This window comes from Aplosporella prunicola (genome assembly GCF_010093885.1).
Source record: "Aplosporella prunicola CBS 121167 unplaced genomic scaffold K452scaffold_32, whole genome shotgun sequence".
NCBI lineage: Eukaryota > Fungi > Ascomycota > Dothideomycetes > Botryosphaeriales > Aplosporellaceae > Aplosporella > Aplosporella prunicola.
In genome coordinates, this window is record NW_022983560.1 from 95542 (window position 1) to 116337 (window position 20796).

Consider the following 20796-nt stretch of genomic DNA (forward strand, 5'->3'; position numbering starts at 1 on the left):
TTTTTCTCGCACATTTGGCCGCATTTTGGGCCGCATTTTCAGTCGTGACCCCGTACGGCACCGATCTCTTTGCCCGGACAGACGATGAAGAGGAAGCTGTGTGCGTGGTTCGAGTTTCCAGAGTCTTGTAGTGATGAGCATCTTTACAGTTTACCAATGATGAATGGCTTCACTGTTTCCTCCTGATAATAAATATCTTTACGATTCTTCGAGAATGATATCTTTATTACCTTCCAACAATGAATGTCTTTACAATCTTCCGATGATGAATGTTTTCACCGTTTTCCAATAACAACGGTCATCACTACTCCCAAAGATAATGCGCTTCGGCCTGTACTGAAGTAATGGTACCTAGCGGTGGTGATGATGTTTACCATCGGAAGGATGTATAGATTGCTGGTGTTTTACGGTGGTGCTGATGACTATCATTAGAAAATATACCAATCGCTGTGATAGTTATTATATTAAGTATTAATTTAGTATTAGCTCCGCGTGTCATCCATAGCATTACCCGCTGTAAGAGTACACATTAACCAGAAGCCTTTCTACCCGAAAGACAACTCCACATTGCCATTATTCATACCAGTTCCATGCCATCAGCCTCACCAGGCACACTCCTCGCCTCCTCGTCTGAATCAAACACCAGTTTGCGCCGGCCCTCCAGATTCTTGCGCAGCAAATCTTGAATGTCCGACGCCAGACGATCCGAGTAAAACGCGACACCCAGCTCCTGGCTCGTGTAGAAGCTCGCACGATCCATATTGCCACTTCCCAGCACAATGAAGCGGTCATCGACAATCGTGAGCTTCAGATGCGACTGCACGGGCTCGCCATCTCCAGCCGCTGGACGCGGCTCGTAGTACTCGACGCGCAGCCTGCCGCGGTGGGGCGGGTGCCGGGGTGGGTCCCGCGGCGTGTCGTAGATGGGCGTCTCAGTCGGCAGCTTCCTGTACCGCTTGATGAGGCCCTTGATCTCGCGCGCTGTCGTCGTGCCCGCGGTGCCGAGTTGCTCGGCCAGCATCAGCCGCTCGCTCGTCACGATGTGCACATTGACGCCGTTCTTGAGCGCGTGGTGCAGCGCCTTGACCACCGCCGTGCACGTGACGTTGGGCGTTTGGATGTAGATGTCGAAGTTGGCGTCGCGCAGACGATGGAGTACAAACGCGTTGAGAGGGGTTTGGGGAGGTGGGCCAGGCATGCCGAAGCGTGGGTTGGCGTGATGAGGCGACGGTAGGAACACCGTCGGGATCGCGACGCCCGTGGTGCCTTCTAGGGTTGATAGCGTGTTGGGAGGTTCGGAAACTACGGCGAACCGGCGGTGCAGGGCGATAGCTGTTTCTCCAGGATCGAGGGATTGAGGGATCGATGATGGTGCTTTGCCTCGATTCCAGAAGTGTTGCCAGAACGTGAGGAACTGGGAGACGACGGGGCCAGAGAGTGCCAGGCAGCCCTCAAACCACTCTTCCCAGCTGACGTTGCAACTGGGTAGCCAAACCAGGCTACGATCAACTATGATGAACTTCGGGTGCATGACAGAAAAGGGCTTGATGAAGATGCACTTTACCTCCAGGTCCAGTCCAGACAGCTCGTCGTGGGAGGGCAAGCCAAGCTTCTGGACATACTCGGCCGGCTCGTACACTCGTCCCTCGAGAGAGTTTGTCTGGAAGAGTTTCTGGCCGACTGAAAGGGAAGAAAAGCAGATTCTGACGCGGATCGGGGGCGCGCCAGTCGTCATGGCGCGAAGAGACTTTTGCGATAGGCCCTTCAGGGTCTCACCTAGTTTTTCCAGCGAGGCAGACTTGGCCCAGAAACAGGTAACGAAAATAATCTCCGATTGGGCATTTTGTATGCGAGGCAAGATGTCTGTGAAGATGCTCCCGCCTGTCCCGACTTGGAAAGAGTGAAGGAAAGATTCTGTGATCAGGCTGGGCGGGTCTTCGACGTAGTAGTTCGGCTCATCTTTGCGGCGCTTCCCCGTAAGCGTTCGCAGCTCTTGTTGGAGGTTGGCGACAACGACCTCTCTCGACAGGCCTTCCCAGCTCGTGCGCGGCGCCTCGTCATCTGCTGCCGTTTAGAAGCTGCGCTGAGGCTTGAATATGTTTCAGTCACCTGCATTTCAAGTAGTCACTGCGGTGATAGCCGTGATTGGCGGTCAAGCGGTCGCGAAAGGATACATTTCTACCCACAGAACAACAGTCGGAGATCATCAGGGTTCGGGGTTGCTCTGAAGTGTTTTGCAGTTAAAATGTGGTTGCTGGCGTCGGGGTATGGGCGTTTGAGCGATGGTGGTTGGAGAGATATGGGGCACGTGGCTTGACTATATAAGGAATGGCCGTATGCACGGGCGGTCACGTCAAAGCTTCCCGTTGTTGCCTGCAGATCCCCAACAACGCCCCATTTCTAAAAACAGACTCGTAGCAGCGTGGCAGTTTGTGGTGTTTGGAATCCCATCTCCACTGTCAACTGCGCCTCCGCCCCATCTACCCTCTGCACTGGTCTCAAAGATGAATCAAGATAGCCGTTCGGCTCGGAAAGTGACGTCGACATTGAGGCTGGGGCTGGGGCCGGAGGCTGAAGAGGGTACGAGTTACGGAAGAGTAGCACACTGTCGCAATACACGTCTCTCAATTTCTTATTCTCATGTCATACGTACACAATACTGCTAATAGGAATCCGAAGACGCGATACACACGAGCCGCTTGTATCTTCTATCGGACATGCAACCGGTTGTTCCCCTGCACGAAAACCAGTTACGGGACCGCGCTTCCCGCTACTAGCCTGCACGCTCTTGTCGGGTCAAGGGGTTGTCCACGATCACTCCCAAGATCGGCCATGACACGACTCCTCACACTCACAGTCCGTGCTGGTGATCTTGCGTCCGCGGTGCAGGTTTCGGGACAGCTCCAGCGCAAAGCCTGCAATGAACGAGGTTTTCACAGCTGTATGCAGATGCATGCAAGCGAGGCGCGATGTTGCTGCGGGGGAACGCCTGACACCTCCCCCTTCGATCCGATTGGAATCGTCAACCGCGAGCTAGATTGCGGAATGCCGTCCCGGTGCGATCCATACTCGCGCCCAGTCTTTCTGAACCAGGTACTCGGGAGCTGTCGCGTGGGCGGAAGTGCTTGCGATAGCCACATGCTGAACCAGAATTCCCATTAGACGCACTTCCCGCACTCCCGCGGAAGGCTTATCCTCACCTATTCCGCTCTTTCGGGCTGCATCTGCCGCTATCTTCGTGATGCCGCATCTCACAATGCAAGCCGAGGGTGGGGTCAAGATCAGCCCATGCGGCGTCTTTTTCTTTTGGTGCTGAGCCGTTCGGACCTTATCCGTGAGGGCGGGATCTGGATCTCTAAAGAACTCGTTGCTGCCGTGTCTGCCCACGGGCGTTGTGGTCAGGCACCGACCAACCTGAAAGCTGAAAGCTGACCTGCCCGCAACGCCATTAACCTTGGCTAGTATTGTATCAGACCATTTCAAAGCCCATGGCGCTTCTCAGCGTGTTTCTCCGTGGCCAGCTGTAGCACCAAATCCCATGCAGGCCAAAAAGCAGCTGGAACAGCGTCGGCCATGTCGCAGATCCCCAGAGATAAACAAAAATGGTAACTCGACACACGCGCCATGCGCAAAATAAACGCTACGGCCGCGCTTAATTGAGCAGCCATCTAAAGCCAACACGGAGAAGGCTCCCACCCAGTGGTAGCTACCAGTTGGGCTCTCACGCCGTACTTAAACCATGCTCTGTCTACGCATAACAAGCTGCGAAAACCTGCGCACCTCGACCAGACCCCCAAACCCAAACAATGTCCACGCGGGGCCATGGCATCCAGTAACAGTACACGCCCCTCCCTCCCACTATCCACATTCGTCTCGCCAGCGCTAAAACCCTCAGCCTCCCTCGAATGCCTCAGCTCCAGCACCCCCCGCGACCACACCTACGCCGCCCGTTCACTGTCCATCTACAGGCCACACGCGCACGACCCTGCCTACTTCCTCACGCAAGAACAGACGCCGTCACCACCGCTCCTCGCGCGGGTAAAAACCTGGCCTACAGCGCGACGCTGCAGGTCCCGGCTCTCGCATTGGATGCGGCGGCTGCTGCTCAGGCCAACACCACTAGCGGGCAGCGCAAAACCTGGCGCGCTGCGATCGCTGTCGCTGAATGCGCTCGACAATCTGCCCGGGCGGGGGTGCGCGGAGTGCGGGATTGAAGAGACGGCGCTGCCATTTGAGGAGATTATCAGGGCGGTTGGGGGGTGGGTTGATGAGGGGAGGGGGTGATGGTGGGATTGGATGGTAGAAGTCATGCGGTGTGCGCTACTGCTTGAGGTTCTCAAGTATATATGGCCGGATTGTTTGTCTTGTCCTGGTACGCTGACGCGCAGGTGCTGGGCTGCAAAAGAATTGCTGATTTTCGACTTTATAAAAATCCAATCGACGTCTTTCTCGAATATTATTCAACATGCACAAAAAGACGCTATTATCAGGCCACGGAAAACACTGCAGTTACCTGCAGAACTCTGCTCATGCTGTAGCGAAGCCCAACCCCTCAGCTCCCAGAATTCTTGTACAACCAAAACGCCTGCCTTTCTTCCAACTTCCCGCAAACAATGAGCATGCAGACGCCAGACGCCAGACGCCAGACGCCAGACGCAGTCTAGAATAGGGCCGATTGCCCGGCCATAGCTGGACGCAAAAAGATAAACTCCGACCAAACACCGAGCACTCTGACGTTCGCCCAGCCCACAGCAGTGGATCCTCTACTATGATTCGAGTTCCACCAGGGCAAAAAAGATATACCCGACGCGGATGGGACTCGAACCCACAGTCTCTACCACCGGAAAGTAGCGCTAAACACCAGATTAGTATACTGATTGGTTGTTGAATAGATATTATTGATATTGACTTACCCTTACCATTAGGCCACCGCGCCTTGGATGAAAGTCTTATCAAAGATTAAAATATATATACTAGTAAGCTAGCTAAAGACTGCTAGGAATTTCCTTTCCTATACCTAGGTTTTGGTTTGTTGGCGTTTCCCTAACACGCATCGCACCGTTGAAGATTTGGAAAACCCCGCATCGCACGAACTCCTTGGCAATGCGACGCGATCACAGCCCCCAACACCCTACATACTATCTATTCAGCTTTCGCAACACGCTATTCTGTGCCTCTAATCATCGACTGTCGCCTCAGCCTAATACATAATTAAATCCGTCGCATTCCCGACCGCATCCGATAATGACGATGCCCGCATCCGTTTCACGACCGACTCTTGAAGCGGAAGAGGTTGGGACATGAAGGGACTTGTCGCCAAAGGAAAAGAGGCCACCTAACTGACAATGCATTTACGACTTTTACATAGTATGGAAATTTGTCCTCGGATCTTCTAATAATGGCCCTTGCCATGGTGGTCTGGTAATAGACGCCATCGCTACTACCGCCAGTTGAACACCACTGACATAGTACTTTGTTACTTACCCCCATCGTCCTTCAGGAAATATGGTTCTATCGCCGTCGAGTTAGTGTGGCCACCTGCTATTATCCTCTTCTTGTAGAATCGTATCGGCCAATATGCTCTGTGCCAGTCCTCTGGGTGGATTCCCAGTAGGAATTTTGGGCCTCCTCTTTCCTCGTACCTGTTTCTGAGTAACGATCTTCCCTCCCAGCGTCGTCTGCCATTATGCGATACATCCCCACCAGCCAGTTGAACGCGGACCAACTGGCTTTCCTGTTTTTATCCGAATTACCATTGTCAAGTGGATGAATGGGCCTGTCTTCATGCTTAAGATAGTGCGCTACCTCTTTTATGCGACGTTTTAGCCTTTTTATTAGGCCTCGACTGCTCAGGTTGTGCATCGACACTCTATTTTCCGGACGACCATCTCGTTCAAACCTCGTCCTCTGAGCCAGTTTTTCACTTTGCTTCAATGCTGATTGCGATATGTTGGTGGTGTAGAGAACCGAGTCGCGACTTGTTGATGCTCTTGTTGACGAGGACGACAGAAACCGGTGTTGAGGGTCCTTCTGGGGGCCTTCGCCAGTCCAACGGTTAAAGCAGATCCCAAGAACAGCGGTAGGTTAGAGTGGAAGGCAGTTCTACATGTGAAGAGCTAGGTTCTATCCCAAATTTGCTGGGCAGCCTGAACGTCACAACCAGGTTTACCTGTTATCAACTCACTTCCGTCCCGCCTCCTAACTTTCCAAGCTGTTGGCCAGTCCTTTGCCGTGCTCTGCCAAAGATTGCCTCATGGTTTATTGCTAACGTTCAACTGCTGCTACTATTCGGCTCTTTCACAAGTGCTTCGCTTTCCGTTCGTTTCAATAACATTCCTAAAAGAGGAACAACAGGGGAATGACGTTATCCGCGGCCCCTTCACAGTAGACGTCAAGCATCTTGGGGCCCTGCAACGGGCCGCGAACTGCGCTTTCACTATGTTTGAATAAGGTCATTTTAAATGGGCGGCCGAGCACCGGCAAATCTTTTCAGTTGATACCTTCAGTTACTCAAGGACCTTCTCCTTGCCTCTCCCTTCCTTCGCCCTCCTCATCCCGTACTACTCCACCTTCTTTCTTACTCCCAAGTTGCTGTTTTGCTCTTCACAATCCCCCAAACCGGCCAATATGCCGCGGTACCATAGTGCACCGCACGATGCTCCCGCACCGAACATTCACAAGGCCACGCGGATGAAGACGACAAACCTTGGGTATCACCCAACGCCCCTGACCCCCCAATACCTTGTCGGAATTGTTTGGAATAAGATCATCCAAGGACTTCAGGATGCGCAAATTCCAACTCAGGACTTGTCGAAGCAACTTTTGGCTTTTGCGCTTCCGCGGCACGCTTCACAGTCATGGGAAATCCTCGTCAACCAACCTTTGTTCCTTCCGGACGATGATATGGTCGCGATCCTGAATCTCCGTCGATCCACTCCTGCCACTCCGCCACCTGCTCAGGGCAATACGTTATTCTACATCCGTTCGTTCTGCCTCAGTATTGGACAACTCATACAGATGATCGCCAATAGGGAAACTGAAGGGAAGTTTGAGGATGAATCCCTGGCCTGGAAGATTGCCACGGAATTAGCCCAAGATGAAGACCAGCCAGTTTGGATTCGATATGTTGGCCTTTCCAGCAGTGAGTCAGGCTGGGGCCGTCACGAAGCAGATATCTACAACAGGAGCGCCGGTATCTTTGGCGCCTTCGTGAAAGCCCGCTACTCCATAAGCGCCAGTATCGTTGAGAATTGCGCAGTCTTTGAATTTCCATTGGCCCAGACTCAAGCATTTCGCAAACCCGACGGCACTATCCTTCCACTGTTCCACAGCCATGTCGACATTCGAGAGCAAACACTGATTGCACTATTCGGTCGCAACAATCTCCTCAACAAGCAACCAGGAGGTCTCTATGCAGCCTATCAGCCTTCTCATACAGATATCGCTTTGCTTTCGAACTTGAAGGTCCGAGGCCTCATGAAACTGGAGACAATGATTCAACCTCCAACACCCACATCAGACCTTGCATCGGAAGTTACAAAATGGATGCGCAACATTTTTGCCTTCGCCAAAAAGAACGCAAAGGAGCTTGGACTTACCTCTCTGCGTATTGGCCCAGAACATGAAAGAATTTGGAGCACCCAAGCTATTCCGGGTACCTGTTTTGGACATGTTGTTTTCCTTTTGTTGGGCGAGTGGGTTCCCCTTCAATCTATCATAAGCCCTAGTCCCTTCTGGAAAGGAAACACTCGGACTTCTAACTTCGTTATCGACTTCCTTGCTCGCCTCAGGCAGCAAGAAGCAGGCTACAGTACGTGGAATAAATGGGATCTCAACAACCTTATCAACAAAGGGGCCTTGCCATTCATAGATTACCAATACTGGCCTAACCACACCGAGCTGCGCGAAGAAGCCGCCCAATTGACCCGCCAGTATATTCACGCCACGAAGCCTATACTTGTGCTTACAATAGATGCTAAGACTATGGCATTCATCAGGCGCGACTTTGCTGGCTTTTCCATCAGAGCTGAAGCGGATATGACCACGAACGCAGGAGAGTTGACCATTCAGTTCAGCACCAATCCAGGAAAGATTACAGGACAAGGGACGGTAGCCATCAAGCGCGAGAATCCTATCAACCCCAAGGATGCTTTCATACAAATTCCATCGTTACATCCTGGAGCAGACAAGTACATGCAAGCGTCGCCAGAACTTCGCCGGTTGTACGACCTCACATTCTGGAAAGTGACCCTGGCCATTGAAGTCATTATTGATCTGCTTGTCATGGAGAATTCCAGACCAGCAAACCATCGGATTTCAAGACTTGACTTTTGCAGAGCTGTCTTGAAGCAAGTCGACAGGCGCTGGAAATCGGCCGGTCTCGACGTCGTTTTCGACAAGGTAAAGGCTGACGTCAAGACCTACTTCCAACTAAAGATGAAGACCGGTTATTCAAAGGATCCGACAAGAGGTTGGAGAGACTTGACTAACATGAATGGCAATGTCGTTCCAAGCACGGCTCGCGGTGCACTGAGCATCTATATGCACAAAGATGACGGTACGAAAGTGCGATTGCAGCTTAAGGGTGGCGAAGGCATCGCCCCCAAAGGCGATGACAAAATTCGTACCATTCACTTGTAAGTGCTGATTACGACCCTCATTCTGCTGTTCATCACTAACTTATCATTCCCAGCACCCCCGCTGGTATAGATATCCACGACAGCCATGGCGTTTCCGTGACTTACACTCGGAACAAGAGGGCGAGCAAGAACCCAATTTTTCCGGGTAGTGTGCTCCGGATGAAGTTGGACGACGGCGAGCAAGACATGGTGGCCATAGTCGAGCTTTGGGAGAAACACACGGACTTGAGCTTCGACAGTACTTTCCCGGACAAAGATGTGCCCAATTCGGCATGCAAACGCTGCCGCCTGGCGAAGGAAAAGTGCGATTTGAACCGCCCTTGCAGTGGGTGCGTGGCGAAGGGTGTTCCATGTGAGCCCCAAGATGCGAGAGAAGGCAAGGGTAAGGCTCGGGACAAGTCTCAAGCTAGATCCGAAACCAAGTCTGCCGCCAGTGGTAAGACTTCAACGAGCCAAGTTGTGGGCATCCCCATGGCTCAGAGGTGCAGCTTTTGCCGCATGAACGGGTTCGGGTGTTCATAAATCAGGCCTTGCAGGAAGTGCATGGCTAACGGCAAGGAGTGCGTGATGTGAGGGCGGTAATTATTCCTCTTCTTGAAGCCACTACAAAGGGTAGATACTAGATAGCAGCAGAAGTAGCTAGAAGAATCAACCCATCTCACAACCACACTTCGACGCCGCCCTTTGAATCCACTCTGTGGTACCTCGCTTAGTTACATACGTTATAGTATAGCCCATACTTTACTTCTATACTCTTATTACCGTCATACCCTCGTAAAGTACCCTCTCATTTTTATATTATTTTACTCTCTTGCCCTTATAAAGTACTCTCGCACTTTTATATCAATTAACTCCCATACTCTCGTGAAGTACTCTAGCGTTCTTACATAGTAACATCCCAGCTCCTGTCCAAACACCTTCATATCGTAGCATCTTTTATCTTAATATATCTACCTAGCAACCACTATATGTAGCGATAGAGTTTATTTTAGATACCTAAAGAGCACTCGGTAGGTATAGTAGAGTTTACTTTATATATTATTAAGGTGTAGGTAAGATAACTAAAAGCCTACATAAACCGTCCGCTATACGCTCGTTGCTGCTGTCACATTCGACCGCTACGCCAGCTAGATACAGAGGCATTTGCAAGGATACAATGCCGGCTACCATCACCGTACAAAACTAGCAACCAACCACCATACTATTTCATGGTGCCGTTGCATACTACCAGAAACACAAGATGTTGAACGTCATGAACGTACAATGATGTCAGTCACCATCACAAGCCCAGGTGCAAAGAGCCTGGGCTGCTGTCATACTCGAGGTACAGGTATGGCGATGCGACATGGACATGGGCACCCCCATGTTGCCTCGTTTCCGTTGCGCCAAATCAATCCCGCCTGACAATGCTCAAGGCGTGTTGAATCCACAACTCAAGCTCAAAAGGCATGAATTTATACCTCACCGCTACCCCGACCCGCCTCCACGCCCTCCCGCTCTGACTCAAACGCAGCGTCCGTACAAGAAGCAATCCGTACAGCGCAATCTTACCTACGACCAAGAGCACGCAAACACGCTCGCAGTACTACAAGAAAGAAACCGCAAACCGACTTGGCTTGCCCTCGCTGCTACGATGAGCCGCTCACGGTGGGGATACAGACGAGGATATCGACTCTGATGCTCGCGGTAAATATGTGTTTTTTGCTTGCTCCGTACCTCCGTGTCTTGGCGATTAGACCACTGCTCTGCTCTGCTCTGCTCTGCTACGTTATCGCTTTTTTGGTCTTCAAGCCCAGCACAGTGCCGCATGCATGCATGCATACCACCCCAAACTCAATTGCCATGTCCATGTCCATGTTTCCCTCGCTTCGTCTCCCCACCCCTCCTAGCAAGAAACCCAGTCCGAAAAAAACGCCTTTCCCCCAGCACTCTCGCGCAACCACGCACAATCTCCAACGGCAACTAGAGCGCGCCAGGCGGGCCCGAAGGGCCGCCCATGCCCGGCGGCGGCTGGAACCCCACCGCGCCAGGCGGGGGCGCCGGACTGCCGCCGGCAGCACCAGGCGGAGGGAACGCGAACGCGCCGGGCGGGGGCACGGTACCGGCGGGGCCAGGGGCGGCGGCGCCCGGGGGTGGGAACGGCGGCATGCCCTGCGGGGGCGAGGCGGCGGCGCCCGCGCCCGCAAACGGCGCAAACGGCGGCGGGAACGGCATGTTGGGCGGAGGCGGCATTCCGGGGGGGAGGCCGCGGCCGGGGGGGCCGGGTGCGGGGGCTGCGCCTGCTGCGGCGGCGGCGGGAGGGAGGCCGAAGGGCGGGGGCGGCATGCCGGCTGTGTGGGAGGGAGGGAGGTTAGCGCGGGGTTCTTGTTGTTGGTGGGTGAAGTGCGGCGCGAGGTACCGGGCGGGAAACCAAAGGGCGGGGGAGGGAAGCCGCCTGGGGCGCCCATGGGCGGCGGCTGCAGCATAGGGTTTTGGCTGGCCTGGCCCTCGGCCGTGTACGAGGCGGTGATGGAGTCAATGACGCTCTGGGCCTTTTCGTGGCCGATTTCTGCGGCGGCAAAGAAAGTGTCAGCTTGTGCGCGGTGGATGGACGGACGGTGGGACGGGAGTGGCGCACGCTGGTAGTACTCGACGACGTTGCGCAGGTGGTTGCGGCCGCTGTTGTGGGCCTTGCGCACGCTCATCGAGTCGTGGGTGAGGTAGACATCGCAGTAGTCGCCTGGGAGCGGGTGGGCGCGTCAGTCAGTGGGACGAGACGAGTGTGGTTAGCGGAGGACCTACAGAAGAGTGCTGAGGAGGTTAGTCAAAGGTCTAGAGAGTGAGAGAAGGGGGAGGGAGTGACTTATATTTAGGCATGGTTGCGACAGGTGGTGGAGTCTGGAGTCTGGGGAAACAATGTCCAGACCAAAGACCACCGAGAGATGGACGGACAAGCTACCTACTAATCGACGCTAGCCCGTCACCGCCTTCGATGGCTGACTAAGGTCCTAAGGCGCAGCAGCTTCCCGGCCGGCCCAACCTCCCCCGACGCACGCGCAGCACCACCGCCTCCTCCTCCGCCAACCGAACCTTTTTCTTGCCGCCAGCCATGCTCCGAGCCCGTTCCTACTCCTCGACCACCACTCGCCGCCCACCATGGCTCCGGGCGCCCCCTCCATCTGGGCCCAGATGAACTACACGCCGCCGCGCGGGCCCTGCAACCACAAGGACTCGCTGCTGTCGCCCAAGTGTCCCTGCTTGCGCTTCATGCTGCACCCGCTGAAGGTACATAACATGGCATCCCGTGACCCGGCCTTCCTTTCACTACTTATGCCCGCCCACTGCTATAGATTTCCTCGTCCTTTGAATGCGACGGCTGCACCCACCACGCCTCCTTCCACAGCATGGCCAGCCCAGCCGACGACGCCGTGCTCGCGCGCTGGGCCTCTGACAACGCCACCAGCAACAGCAACAACGGCACGACCAGCAGCCACAACACGCTCCCCGCCTCCACAACGCAGCCTCCCAAACGCAAGCGACGCCGCGCCATCGAAGCCTCGGGCACCAACCCCGACACCAACACCAGCGCCACCGACCTCCTCAGCTCGCCGCCAACCCTCGCGTCCGCGTCCGCGCCCACTTCCGCATCCGCATCCGACATCTCCGCCGCCGTGGCCCGCCACGCACACTCCCCCTCCCGCGCCTGGGGCGACCGCTTCCGCGCGCTGGGCTTCGCGCGCGAGGTCGAGCCCGTGAAGACGCCGCCGAAGGGGCGGGGGGGCAAGCGCAGGCGCGGGCGGAGCGATGGTGGTGGTGAGGGAGATGAGGGGGAGGGGGAGGAGGAGTGGGGTGAGGAGGTTGATTGATTGAGAGGGAGGGGCGGAGAGGCTTTGCTGCTGCTGCATTGCTCTCAGGTGGGGGGTTTCTTTGTCTCTGCGTGCGTGCGTGCGTGCGTGGCTTTCCATGCCCAGCGACGCGGCAGGCTCCTCCTTCCCTTCATGTACGATACGATATGATACCCACTCCACGACTGGGCGACCGACCGACCGACCGACCGAGCGATTGAGCACCACCTAAGCCGGCCAGCGGTGGCGTCGTCGTCATCGTCGTCAGTTTTTTGCTTGCTTGCACACACATACATACATACATCTACACTACTCCTAGGTATACACACTAGGTATACACGTAATCACGAGCTCTTGCACCGCTCGCTTTCCGAAAAAAACAATCACGTCACGTCTTTCTTGTGACTTTGTTGTCTACTCAACCGCTCACTCATGTCCAATGTCCAATCAATCCATTCAGTCTATCCCCATTCTATCCCCATATTATTCCATGTACCACCAACACCACATCTACAAACCCAACCCCTCACCCCTCCCCCCCTAACTTCCCTCTCCCCTAACCCGCCCTAACTCCTCCCACCGCCCCACCAAACCAGGATACCGTCCCCGCACCTCGTCTAGCAGCACACCCAGCGCGCAGGCGATCGTGGTCGGTAGCTGGTTGGGGGCTTGTTGTGCTGTCTCTGTCTCTGTTTCAGTCTCTGTTTCAGAGGTAGAGAGCGAGAGCGAGAGTGAGAGTGAGAGTGAGAGAGAAGCCAGGAAGTCGTTTAGCGTGTCGAGGGCTGTTGTCAGCGCGCACGGCGGCCGCAGGGATTGAGACAGCGCGGAGGCTTCCGCAGACGCGGCAGTGGCAGTGGCAGTGGCAGTGGCAGTGTCGGCATTCGCGGGTGTCGTCGGCAAAGGCAAAGGCAAAAGAAGCGTGCGCAAGATGCGCAGCAAACCCGCCAGCTGCGCGAGCGAGGCGTACTCCACCGCCGCGGCCTCTCTCTCGTCCACCACCTTCTTCCCGTAAACCCGGCCCAAGTACCCGACTACAGCGCACGCGCCGCGCACCTCCGTGTGCCTTGCGTCTGCGTCGCGGAAGAGGAGCTCGTTTCCCCTCCCCAGCCCCAGCTCCGACCCTGACCCTGACTCCAACTCCGGCAGCACCGGCGCTTCAAAAGCCGTATACGGCACGCCCAGGCGGTCCAGACACGCGCGCACGATTTTCGCCTCCAGGTCCTCTGTGGCCGCAAACAGCATTGCCTGGTTCGATGCGCCAGACCCAGATCCAGACCCAGAAGTGCCACAGAGATGCACGACGTCGAAGCCGCGCCCGTACACCTCGTCCCAGTCAAACAGCGTGCTCTGGTTCTCCCTCCCAAACGCCTTCAACAGGTCCGTTCTCTCCTTCTCTTCCTTCTCCCCCTCACCCTGCTCTTTCCCGTCCTTTCCCTCCGCCAACACCATCCCCGCTCCCTTCCTTGTCTTACTCCGCCCGCCCTGCCCCCACACGCACGCCCCATCGCCCGACACAAACGTCGCGACGCGCCTGAACGTGAGGCTGATGCGCGCGCCCGCACACGCCGTCTCAGCGGACGAGCGCTCCGGCGCGCGCCGCTTGTCGGGCTGGATGCCGTGGAGCCAGGCAGCGTTGGTGGCGGGGCCGAGCACGAAGAGCGAGTTGTGCTGCAGGTGGACGCGATGCGTCGTGCGTTCTGAGGAGGGGGTGGGTTCTGTTTCTGGCGCTTTGGCGTCTGCTTCTTCTTTTGCTTGTGAGGCCTCTGTGGCTGTGCCTGCACTTGCGTCTGCTTCTCCAGTCCTGGTGCCTGCAGCCTGCCCCACGTCTCTAGCATCCCTCTTCGTGCGCAAGCGCATCGTACGCTGCGCGCCAAAACTGGCATTAGCGATACTGGACCCGCGCAAAATATCGAGCGTCTTATCCGAGTGTTCGCTGATATAGTCCGCGCCATCACGATACAGCTGAATAAGAACATGGTTGACCTCATGGCCCAGCAGCGCCTCAACCTTATTCCGCACCAACTGCACCATCGGCGAGAAGCGCAGAACCGGCAGCGTCTGGTCCGACGGGTGGCGGTACAGTGGCGTGCTGCCATCGCGAGCTACGGCGCCTTGCACGCTGACTAGTCGCGGCACTTCGCCTGTCGCGTGCAGCATTTTTTGCCACTGGATTTCGTGATACAGTTTTTGGAAGATGGTGGCTTCGAGGGGCTTGCTAGGGTCGGATGGCGTAAGCAGCGTCGAAGGCAGCAGGTTGTGGATGATTCGCGAGTCGCCGGATCCAATCTTGTCATTAGGTCCGAGGGTTGGCAGCGTTGCTAGGCTGGGCAATTTCTTGTGCGATGATTGAGATTGTACAGCCGGTTTCGGCTTTGGTGATTGTGCAGTCGACTCTGGCTTTGGTGATTGTGCAGTCGGCTCTGCTTTTGGTGGTTGTGAAGTCGGCTCTGGCTTAGGTGTCTGCGCAATCGGCTGTGCTTTTTCTGGTTGTGATGCTGAAGCAATACTACTCGTAGCCTCGACACCTTCAGTAGGGCCATCAGGTGAATTAGACGCCGACGTTGCAGGCTTGGGGCTTTGCGAAGAGTCAGGCCTGGAGTCAGAAGGCTTTGACGAGCTCGCTTCAGCCTGTTGCTCTTTGGTGAGCTCTGATTTTGCTCTCTCAGAGTCCTTCCGCCTGTTCGACGAGCTATCCACGGACGATTTCTTGGAAGACCCCGGCCTTCGTCGCATCCGAATCCGAGGATGCTTAGTCGTTCCATTACTGTTTGCTGCTTCAGATGCAGCATCAATGTTGCTTCGAGTTGACAGAGCCGACCGAGTCGACCGAGAAGACAGATGTCTTGCCAAGATGGGAAGCTCCTCGTCCAGCTCGTCGTCATCATCTTCCTTGACCTCCAACGGACCACTCGAAGAGCCAATGAGGTCAGTACCTGGCGTCGAGGCCCTATTCGAACCGGTTGACGGAGACTTTTGCTTATGGCGGGTCGACGAGCTGCTCGAGCGATTGGGTTTCGTCTCATTGTTAAGATTCAGTCCCTTTAGCTTTCGCCTCAAGCCTTCCTCCAGCTCTGCCCCCTCTGCAGAACTGCCTTGGCCCTTTTCCGATGGCTCCAGAAGCTGCTTGATCAAATTCGCACTGGTAGCCGTGTGAGCACCAAAGAGCTCTACCATCTGCCGCACAGCCTTGGCATGTCGCTCCGGCCGACGGTAGCCAAGGCAGTCGTCGATAAGATAGATAGTGATGCCGTGGCGAGCGGCTTCGGCTGCAGTAGCATAAACGGAAATATTGCTTATGCAGCCACAAACATAAAGCTCGGTGATCAGCTTGGCCCGCAGCGTCAGGAGCAGGTTGTTCGACTTGAAGGCCGAATAGCGGGACTTTGTGATGACAATGTCTGCCTTGTCGTCAATCGAAGCGGCGATGCTGTCAGCCCAGGCGGCCCCCGAGCTGGCCTTGAGGCAGGCCTGCAGGGCGGCGCTCTTGGTAAGAAACAACTCATCTTCCTTGTCCGGAACGGGCAGGTCCTTGGCCTCCTCCTTTTGTTTCCTCACCGAGATGCGCTTGAGCAGGCTGCGCGCCCGACGCTGCCTGCAACAACCCTGTGAACAGGTGGATGGACCGAGTGGGTCGGGGGGACGTACTTGGTGGCAGGGCCGGCGCCGGCCCCATCATCCGAACTGGCCTCTTCCTCGGTGGGCAGGTTGGCCACGACGGCATCGGCGTCGTCGGCGTCGTCGACGGGTCTCTTGGGATCCAGCTCGGTGCGCACCCAGATGACTTCGCCGGCGTTATCGCGGAAGGCGGGCACCAGCTTCTTGACGCGCTCTATCAGGCCATGGGCGTTGGAGACGGGTAGCTTTCCAGTAGGCGAGATGAAGTCATTCTGCAGGCCGACGATGATGAGGGCTTGGCGGGTCTGGAACTGGGGCTGCTTCTGGGTGAGCAGATCAAGGAGAGACGACATGTCGCGGCTGTGGCGAAGCGAGGCAAGCAAGAGGAAACGTGACGGATATTATAACCATTGTGCTGGCGACGGAAAAAAAACGAAGGCTGACTCGGGACGCGCAGTTAGTTGCAATGCAGAGGAGTCTGGCAGCCATGCACGCGGAATCCCGCGCTTGGACGGCGGAGGAGCTTCCGCGCGTCCGCCACGCGCCGTCCATGTCCGCTTGTGTCCGAGTCTTATAATAACTATACAGCGTGTCGTGTCACCCGCGCCACTACCAGTATTCTTCATGCCAATCAATCCTTCGCCCTTCATTTTCCGAAAAAGGCCGTGATCTTCTGGCTGCCGTCGCCCGCGCTTTTGCTCGCCTTGTTCGCCTTACTCGCCTTGCTCATCTTGCTCGCCTTGCTATGCGGTGAGTGCCCTCGCTTGACGCCGCGCTTGCAACCAGAATCCGGGGACAGAGCCAACGGCATCTTGTCCTCCGTGCCATACTGATCTGACGTGCCACGAGCCTCGCCCCCTTCGCCCTCAACCTTACCGCCTTTCTCGGCCTCTGCCTTTTGCTCCGTCGCCTTTTCCTCCTTGCTCCCTTCCTGCGTGAAGAAGTTGGCTATGTTGGATTTATTCTCCTTGCTGTCCACCGGCACAATGAACGATGCCGAGTCGTTACCCACCTTGCCCACGTCTTTGCTGACCGGGTAGCACTCGAGCTCTCCTGCGTACGGCTCGAGCAGCGCCTGGAGCTCCTTGTCCCACTCGCGGCGGCCGGGATCAAGCCACGCGCCGAGGGCTGCGGAGCCGTTGTCCAAGATGACCGGCATGCGGTCATGGAGAAACTTGAGCTGCTGATTGGAGACGGTGGTGATGATGGTGTAGGAGTAGAGGGTTTCCTCGGAGCCTGCGCGCGCGTACGTCAACGGACCCGCCAGCCTGGCCTTGCGTTCATGCGCTGCGAACCTTCGTATCTAACGCAGTCCCACAGGCCGGCGAAGCACATCAGCTGGCCATCTTTGCGCTTCACAAAGTGCGGGATCCTCTCCTTGCCACCGCTCTTCTTGAGCCACTCGTAGAATCCCTGGCAGACGACAATGCACCGCTTACGATGTTTCATTGAGTTCCACAGGCCGCGGTCCTCCAGCAGAGAGTCGTCGCGGCAGTTTATTGTTTTGAGCATGGAGCCATAGTCCGGAGCGCGCTTGGTCCAAGAAGGGACCAGGCCTGGCGTCAATTATCGTCAAGCAAGGGTTCTGATAGTGCATTAGATTATCACCTACCCCATTTCATGACCTGCAGCTTGTATGTTTGCTTTGCGGGCGCGTCTACGTCCGGGGCCCCGCCATCTGGGACAGATGACCTGTAAACGAGGCCACGATTGCCCGGGGCGAAGTTGTAAGTGAGGCGAACGTCGTGATCGTCGGGAGCTTCCTCGGAGAGCATGTGAGCTTGCTCGAGCTGGCGACGAACCTCTGCAGGCCGCTGTGCGTGCCCGCATCAGCATTGGCTCCGAGACGCCCGGCACAGCAACTGACCTGGTAGGAGGCGTAGCGCCCACACATATTGGTGTGGTGGGATTTGCTTTCTTATTGGAGCGGTGCTGGGCCAAAAGACGAGGCGGCCGATGCTATGCATGACGCAACCAACAGGGTTCGGCGCGCTTCAGCCCTATGCCATCGCGCTTTGGTCGTCAACGTCAAACTTCGCGCGCAACCACCCCATCAACCACTGCTCCAAACCCGCCATGTTCTCCAGAGCCGCGTGCAGGGCCTCGGCCCGCTCTCTGCGCAACCTCTCTGCCAATCTCTCCTCTGCCCGTCCGCAGCCCGTACGCTACTTTGCCAGATTCCCCGCCCGCCCGCGCCTGCCGAGACACTCCGGACAACACACTGGCCGACGCCATGCATCCAAAACCGTCGAGGGAGCCAAGGTGCTCTTCAAGCGCCATCCATTCACCATGGCATTGGCCACGGCCTGGTAACAAATCCCGCCTCGAAGCATCATCCCCGCGCGCGCTGACATCGCCGCCCACCAGCATCCTGTTCGGGTTCGCCGTGCACCTCTACGCGCCATACGTCTACCAACACTACGTCGTGGGCGTGTTCCACAACTTCCCGGAGCCAGTCGCCATAAAGCTGCGGCGCGCGCTGTACTTCAGCCAGGAGCGGTCGCTGTCGCCAAAGGATGTGGTCAAGTACTACCGGCAAGCGCTGCAGGTCGCAGATGAGATTGGCATGGACCCGTTCAGCGACGAGATTCTAGGCGTCAAGTTCCAGCTCGCGTCGTTCTTCGAGAAGATGCAGAACCACCAGCGCGCGATTGACTTGCTCGAGATTGTGCGCCGCGACTGCTTGCGCTGGATGGACGCGCTTGGCGATAAGCACTGGAACGATGGCAAGCGCACGCGCGTGCTCGCTAAGACGATCGGCATCAGCGTCAAGCTCGGCGATCTGTACTCCAACGAGTTTATACAGAATCGTGAGAAGGCGGAGGAATCGCTCGTCTACGCCGTGGAGACGACGTTGAAGGAGAAGGCCAGGCGCGAGAAAGACGGCGTCAAGGAGGGCGAGGGTGACTGGATCACCGACGAGGAAATGGGCGCCAGCATGGAGGGTGCGTCCTAACCCCACACTCACACACAAACACGATCACCCCGCTAACGCCCCGCAGCTCTCGCGCACCACTACGAGGAAATGAACCAGCACTACCTCGCCACGCCCCTCTTCCTGCAAGCCCTGACCCACGCACCCCCGAAATCCTGCCACGCAGCAACGCTCATGAACAACCTCGCCATCTCACTCTCGCAGCAACGGCCGCCACCCGGCTTCGCCAGCACAGCCCCCAACCCCGCCTCAGGCGCTTCTCGCAAGCAAGCCGCCACCACGCCCGCCCTGCCCACAACGCAAGCCCTCGTGGAACAGGCCCGGCTCTGGGCCACCAAAGCCGTGAATCTGGCGTCCGGCATCGCGCCCCCAGACCGCACCGAGGAGTGCGACATGGCGTGCGCAACCGCGACGCACAACCTGGGCGAGTTCGCGGAGATGCAGGGACGGGTGGCGGAGGCGAGGCGACGGTACGTGGAGGCGGCCAGTTTGGCCAAGGGGATGAAGTTTGAGGAGGGCGTGAGGAATGCTGAGGAGGGGGTTAAGAGGCTGGTGGGTCGGGAGTAGGGGTGGTGATGTTGACGCGCCTGTTTAGGTGTGCAGTCAATGAAAGATGTGCGTTTGTAGAGTCTCCTATCTTACTTTTACAAGCCACCTGCCCCGCCCCCGCTTGGCCATTGAGCCAACGACGTTGTAGAGTACATAGAGTACCTACAGCCCAACCAATTAGCCACTCCAATCAAATAAAAGAAAAGAAAATCAAATAAATCAAATAAACCAAACACAATCCAACCCAACAAGCCACTCACATACACATACACAAACACCTCTACCAATCTACCCCGCAACACCTCTACGCAAACCCCGCCAATCCATCATCAGTACATCTCCGCCCCGTCTACCATCCCATCCCATCCCAGCCCAACCCATAACACAGCATAACACAACAAAGTCCCGACCTCTAAAGACCACGGCAAAACAACGAACGCGGCCAGTGGTATATCCAGAGCGCCAGCACCATACCATGTCCATACAGTCCTACGCAGCCCACTAACACACAAACAAAGCCAAACACCGCAACCCCTCTATGCCCAAGAGGCTAAGACCAAGCCAAGCCAACCACCACCCATCCATCCACCCAAAGTAAGGATAAGAATAGAAAAAGAAAACGAAAACGAAAAAGGGTATTCCACACCCACACCCACCCCACCTCTCTCCTTCACTCACTCACTCAACGCCACCGCCGCCTCTACCCGCCGTTTTGTGATATCACGCATGTACGCACGAACACCCACCCACCGAGGAAACGACAACTGACGGAACCGCGTCTCAGCCTGAAGCACGATAAGGTACTAAGGAGTACGTAACCGAGGAACCAAGTAGCCAAGTAATCAAGCCAAGACAACCAAGCAACCAAGCAACCAAGCAAGCTAAGTCCACACGCGCGCCCAGTAGGTATATATGTATGGATGAATGGATGATGAATACGTCGTCACTCTTTTTCTCCTTCTTCTTCTTCTTCTTCTACTACTTCCTCTTCTTCTTCTGCGCCACTACCACCGCCATCACCACCTTCAAAGAAACACAACAAACACTACGAGTAGCAATAAAAGTAGGTAGTAGGTACGTAAGAGTACGAAGCCCGAACCAGTCGGGCGATTGAGCATTGAGATTGCGAGAGTTTTGTTGCGAGAGCTTTTTGTTTCTCTCCTTTTCTCAAAAGAGAATATGAGAGAGGGAAAGAGAGAGAGAGAGAGAGAGAGAGGAAGAGAGAGAGGCAAGG

At 56.0% G+C, this 20796-nt stretch overlaps 7 protein-coding genes and 1 pseudogene across 8 annotated transcripts; 3 read left to right on the forward strand and 5 right to left on the reverse strand.

The window, feature by feature from the left end:
- Positions 1-445: 445 nt before the first annotated feature.
- On the reverse strand, positions 446-2260 carry K452DRAFT_257979 (uncharacterized protein). The gene is made up of 2 exons (XM_033538452.1): positions 2114-2260; positions 446-2061 (listed from the first exon to the last, which is right to left on the reverse strand). The coding sequence occupies exons 1-2, from the start codon at positions 2205-2207 to the stop codon at positions 578-580; spliced, it is 1578 nt and encodes a 525-aa protein (XP_033392941.1). The 5' UTR covers positions 2208-2260; the 3' UTR covers positions 446-577.
- Positions 2261-4804: 2544 nt separating this feature from the next.
- Positions 4805-4936, reverse strand: K452DRAFT_t150 (annotated as a pseudogene). The gene has a single exon. The product of its transcript is annotated as a tRNA-OTHER (tRNA).
- A 1754-nt stretch (positions 4937-6690) lies between these two features.
- K452DRAFT_236227 (uncharacterized protein) lies at positions 6691-7314 on the forward strand (the record flags this gene model as incomplete). Its single annotated transcript, XM_033537493.1, has 1 exon — positions 6691-7314. A coding segment is annotated over one exon (624 nt), but the record flags the coding sequence as incomplete, so codon positions are not given.
- Positions 7315-10286: 2972 nt separating this feature from the next.
- Positions 10287-11541, reverse strand: K452DRAFT_257980 (uncharacterized protein). The gene is made up of 5 exons (XM_033538453.1): positions 11486-11541; positions 11421-11426; positions 11257-11358; positions 11038-11187; positions 10287-10969 (listed from the first exon to the last, which is right to left on the reverse strand). The coding sequence occupies exons 1-5, from the start codon at positions 11493-11495 to the stop codon at positions 10602-10604; spliced, it is 636 nt and encodes a 211-aa protein (XP_033392943.1). The 5' UTR covers positions 11496-11541; the 3' UTR covers positions 10287-10601.
- Positions 11542-11792: 251 nt separating this feature from the next.
- Positions 11793-12091, forward strand: K452DRAFT_204611 (uncharacterized protein; the record flags this gene model as incomplete). The annotated part of the gene is made up of 2 exons (XM_033536083.1): positions 11793-11903; positions 11969-12091. Coding segments are annotated over 2 exons (234 nt in total), but the record flags the coding sequence as incomplete, so codon positions are not given.
- Positions 12092-12921: 830 nt separating this feature from the next.
- K452DRAFT_362033 (uncharacterized protein) lies at positions 12922-16432 on the reverse strand (the record flags this gene model as incomplete). Its single annotated transcript, XM_033546469.1, has 2 exons — positions 12922-16055; positions 16109-16432. Coding segments are annotated over 2 exons (3376 nt in total), but the record flags the coding sequence as incomplete, so codon positions are not given.
- Positions 16433-16640: 208 nt separating this feature from the next.
- Positions 16641-17972, reverse strand: K452DRAFT_321923 (uncharacterized protein; the record flags this gene model as incomplete). The annotated part of the gene is made up of 4 exons (XM_033544447.1): positions 16641-17314; positions 17374-17634; positions 17691-17892; positions 17946-17972. The coding sequence occupies 4 exons, from the start codon at positions 17970-17972 to the stop codon at positions 16725-16727; spliced, it is 1080 nt and encodes a 359-aa protein (XP_033392946.1). The 3' UTR covers positions 16641-16724.
- Positions 17973-18367: 395 nt separating this feature from the next.
- Positions 18368-19580, forward strand: K452DRAFT_302144 (uncharacterized protein; the record flags this gene model as incomplete). Its single annotated transcript, XM_033542549.1, has 3 exons — positions 18368-18387; positions 18446-19023; positions 19081-19580. The coding sequence occupies 3 exons, from the start codon at positions 18368-18370 to the stop codon at positions 19578-19580; spliced, it is 1098 nt and encodes a 365-aa protein (XP_033392947.1).
- Positions 19581-20796: the final 1216 nt, after the last annotated feature.

Excerpts from the sequence above, each read along its gene's own strand:
- K452DRAFT_257980 (XM_033538453.1), bottom strand. Across the intron at positions 11,188-11,256 it reads CGTCGTCGAGTACTACCAGC|AAATCGGCCACGAAAAGGCC; the intron begins GTGCGCCACTCC and ends TTGCCGCCGCAG. Across the intron at positions 10,970-11,037 it reads GCCCTTTGGTTTCCCGCCCG|CCGGCATGCCGCCCCCGCCC; the intron begins GTACCTCGCGCC and ends CCTCCCACACAG.
- K452DRAFT_257979 (XM_033538452.1), bottom strand. The coding sequence starts at position 2,207 with ATGATCTCCGACTGTTGTTCTGTGGGTAGAAATGTATCCTTTCGCGAC. Across the intron at positions 2,062-2,113 it reads CCGCAGTGACTACTTGAAAT|ATGACGAGGCGCCGCGCACG; the intron begins GCAGGTGACTGA and ends AAACGGCAGCAG.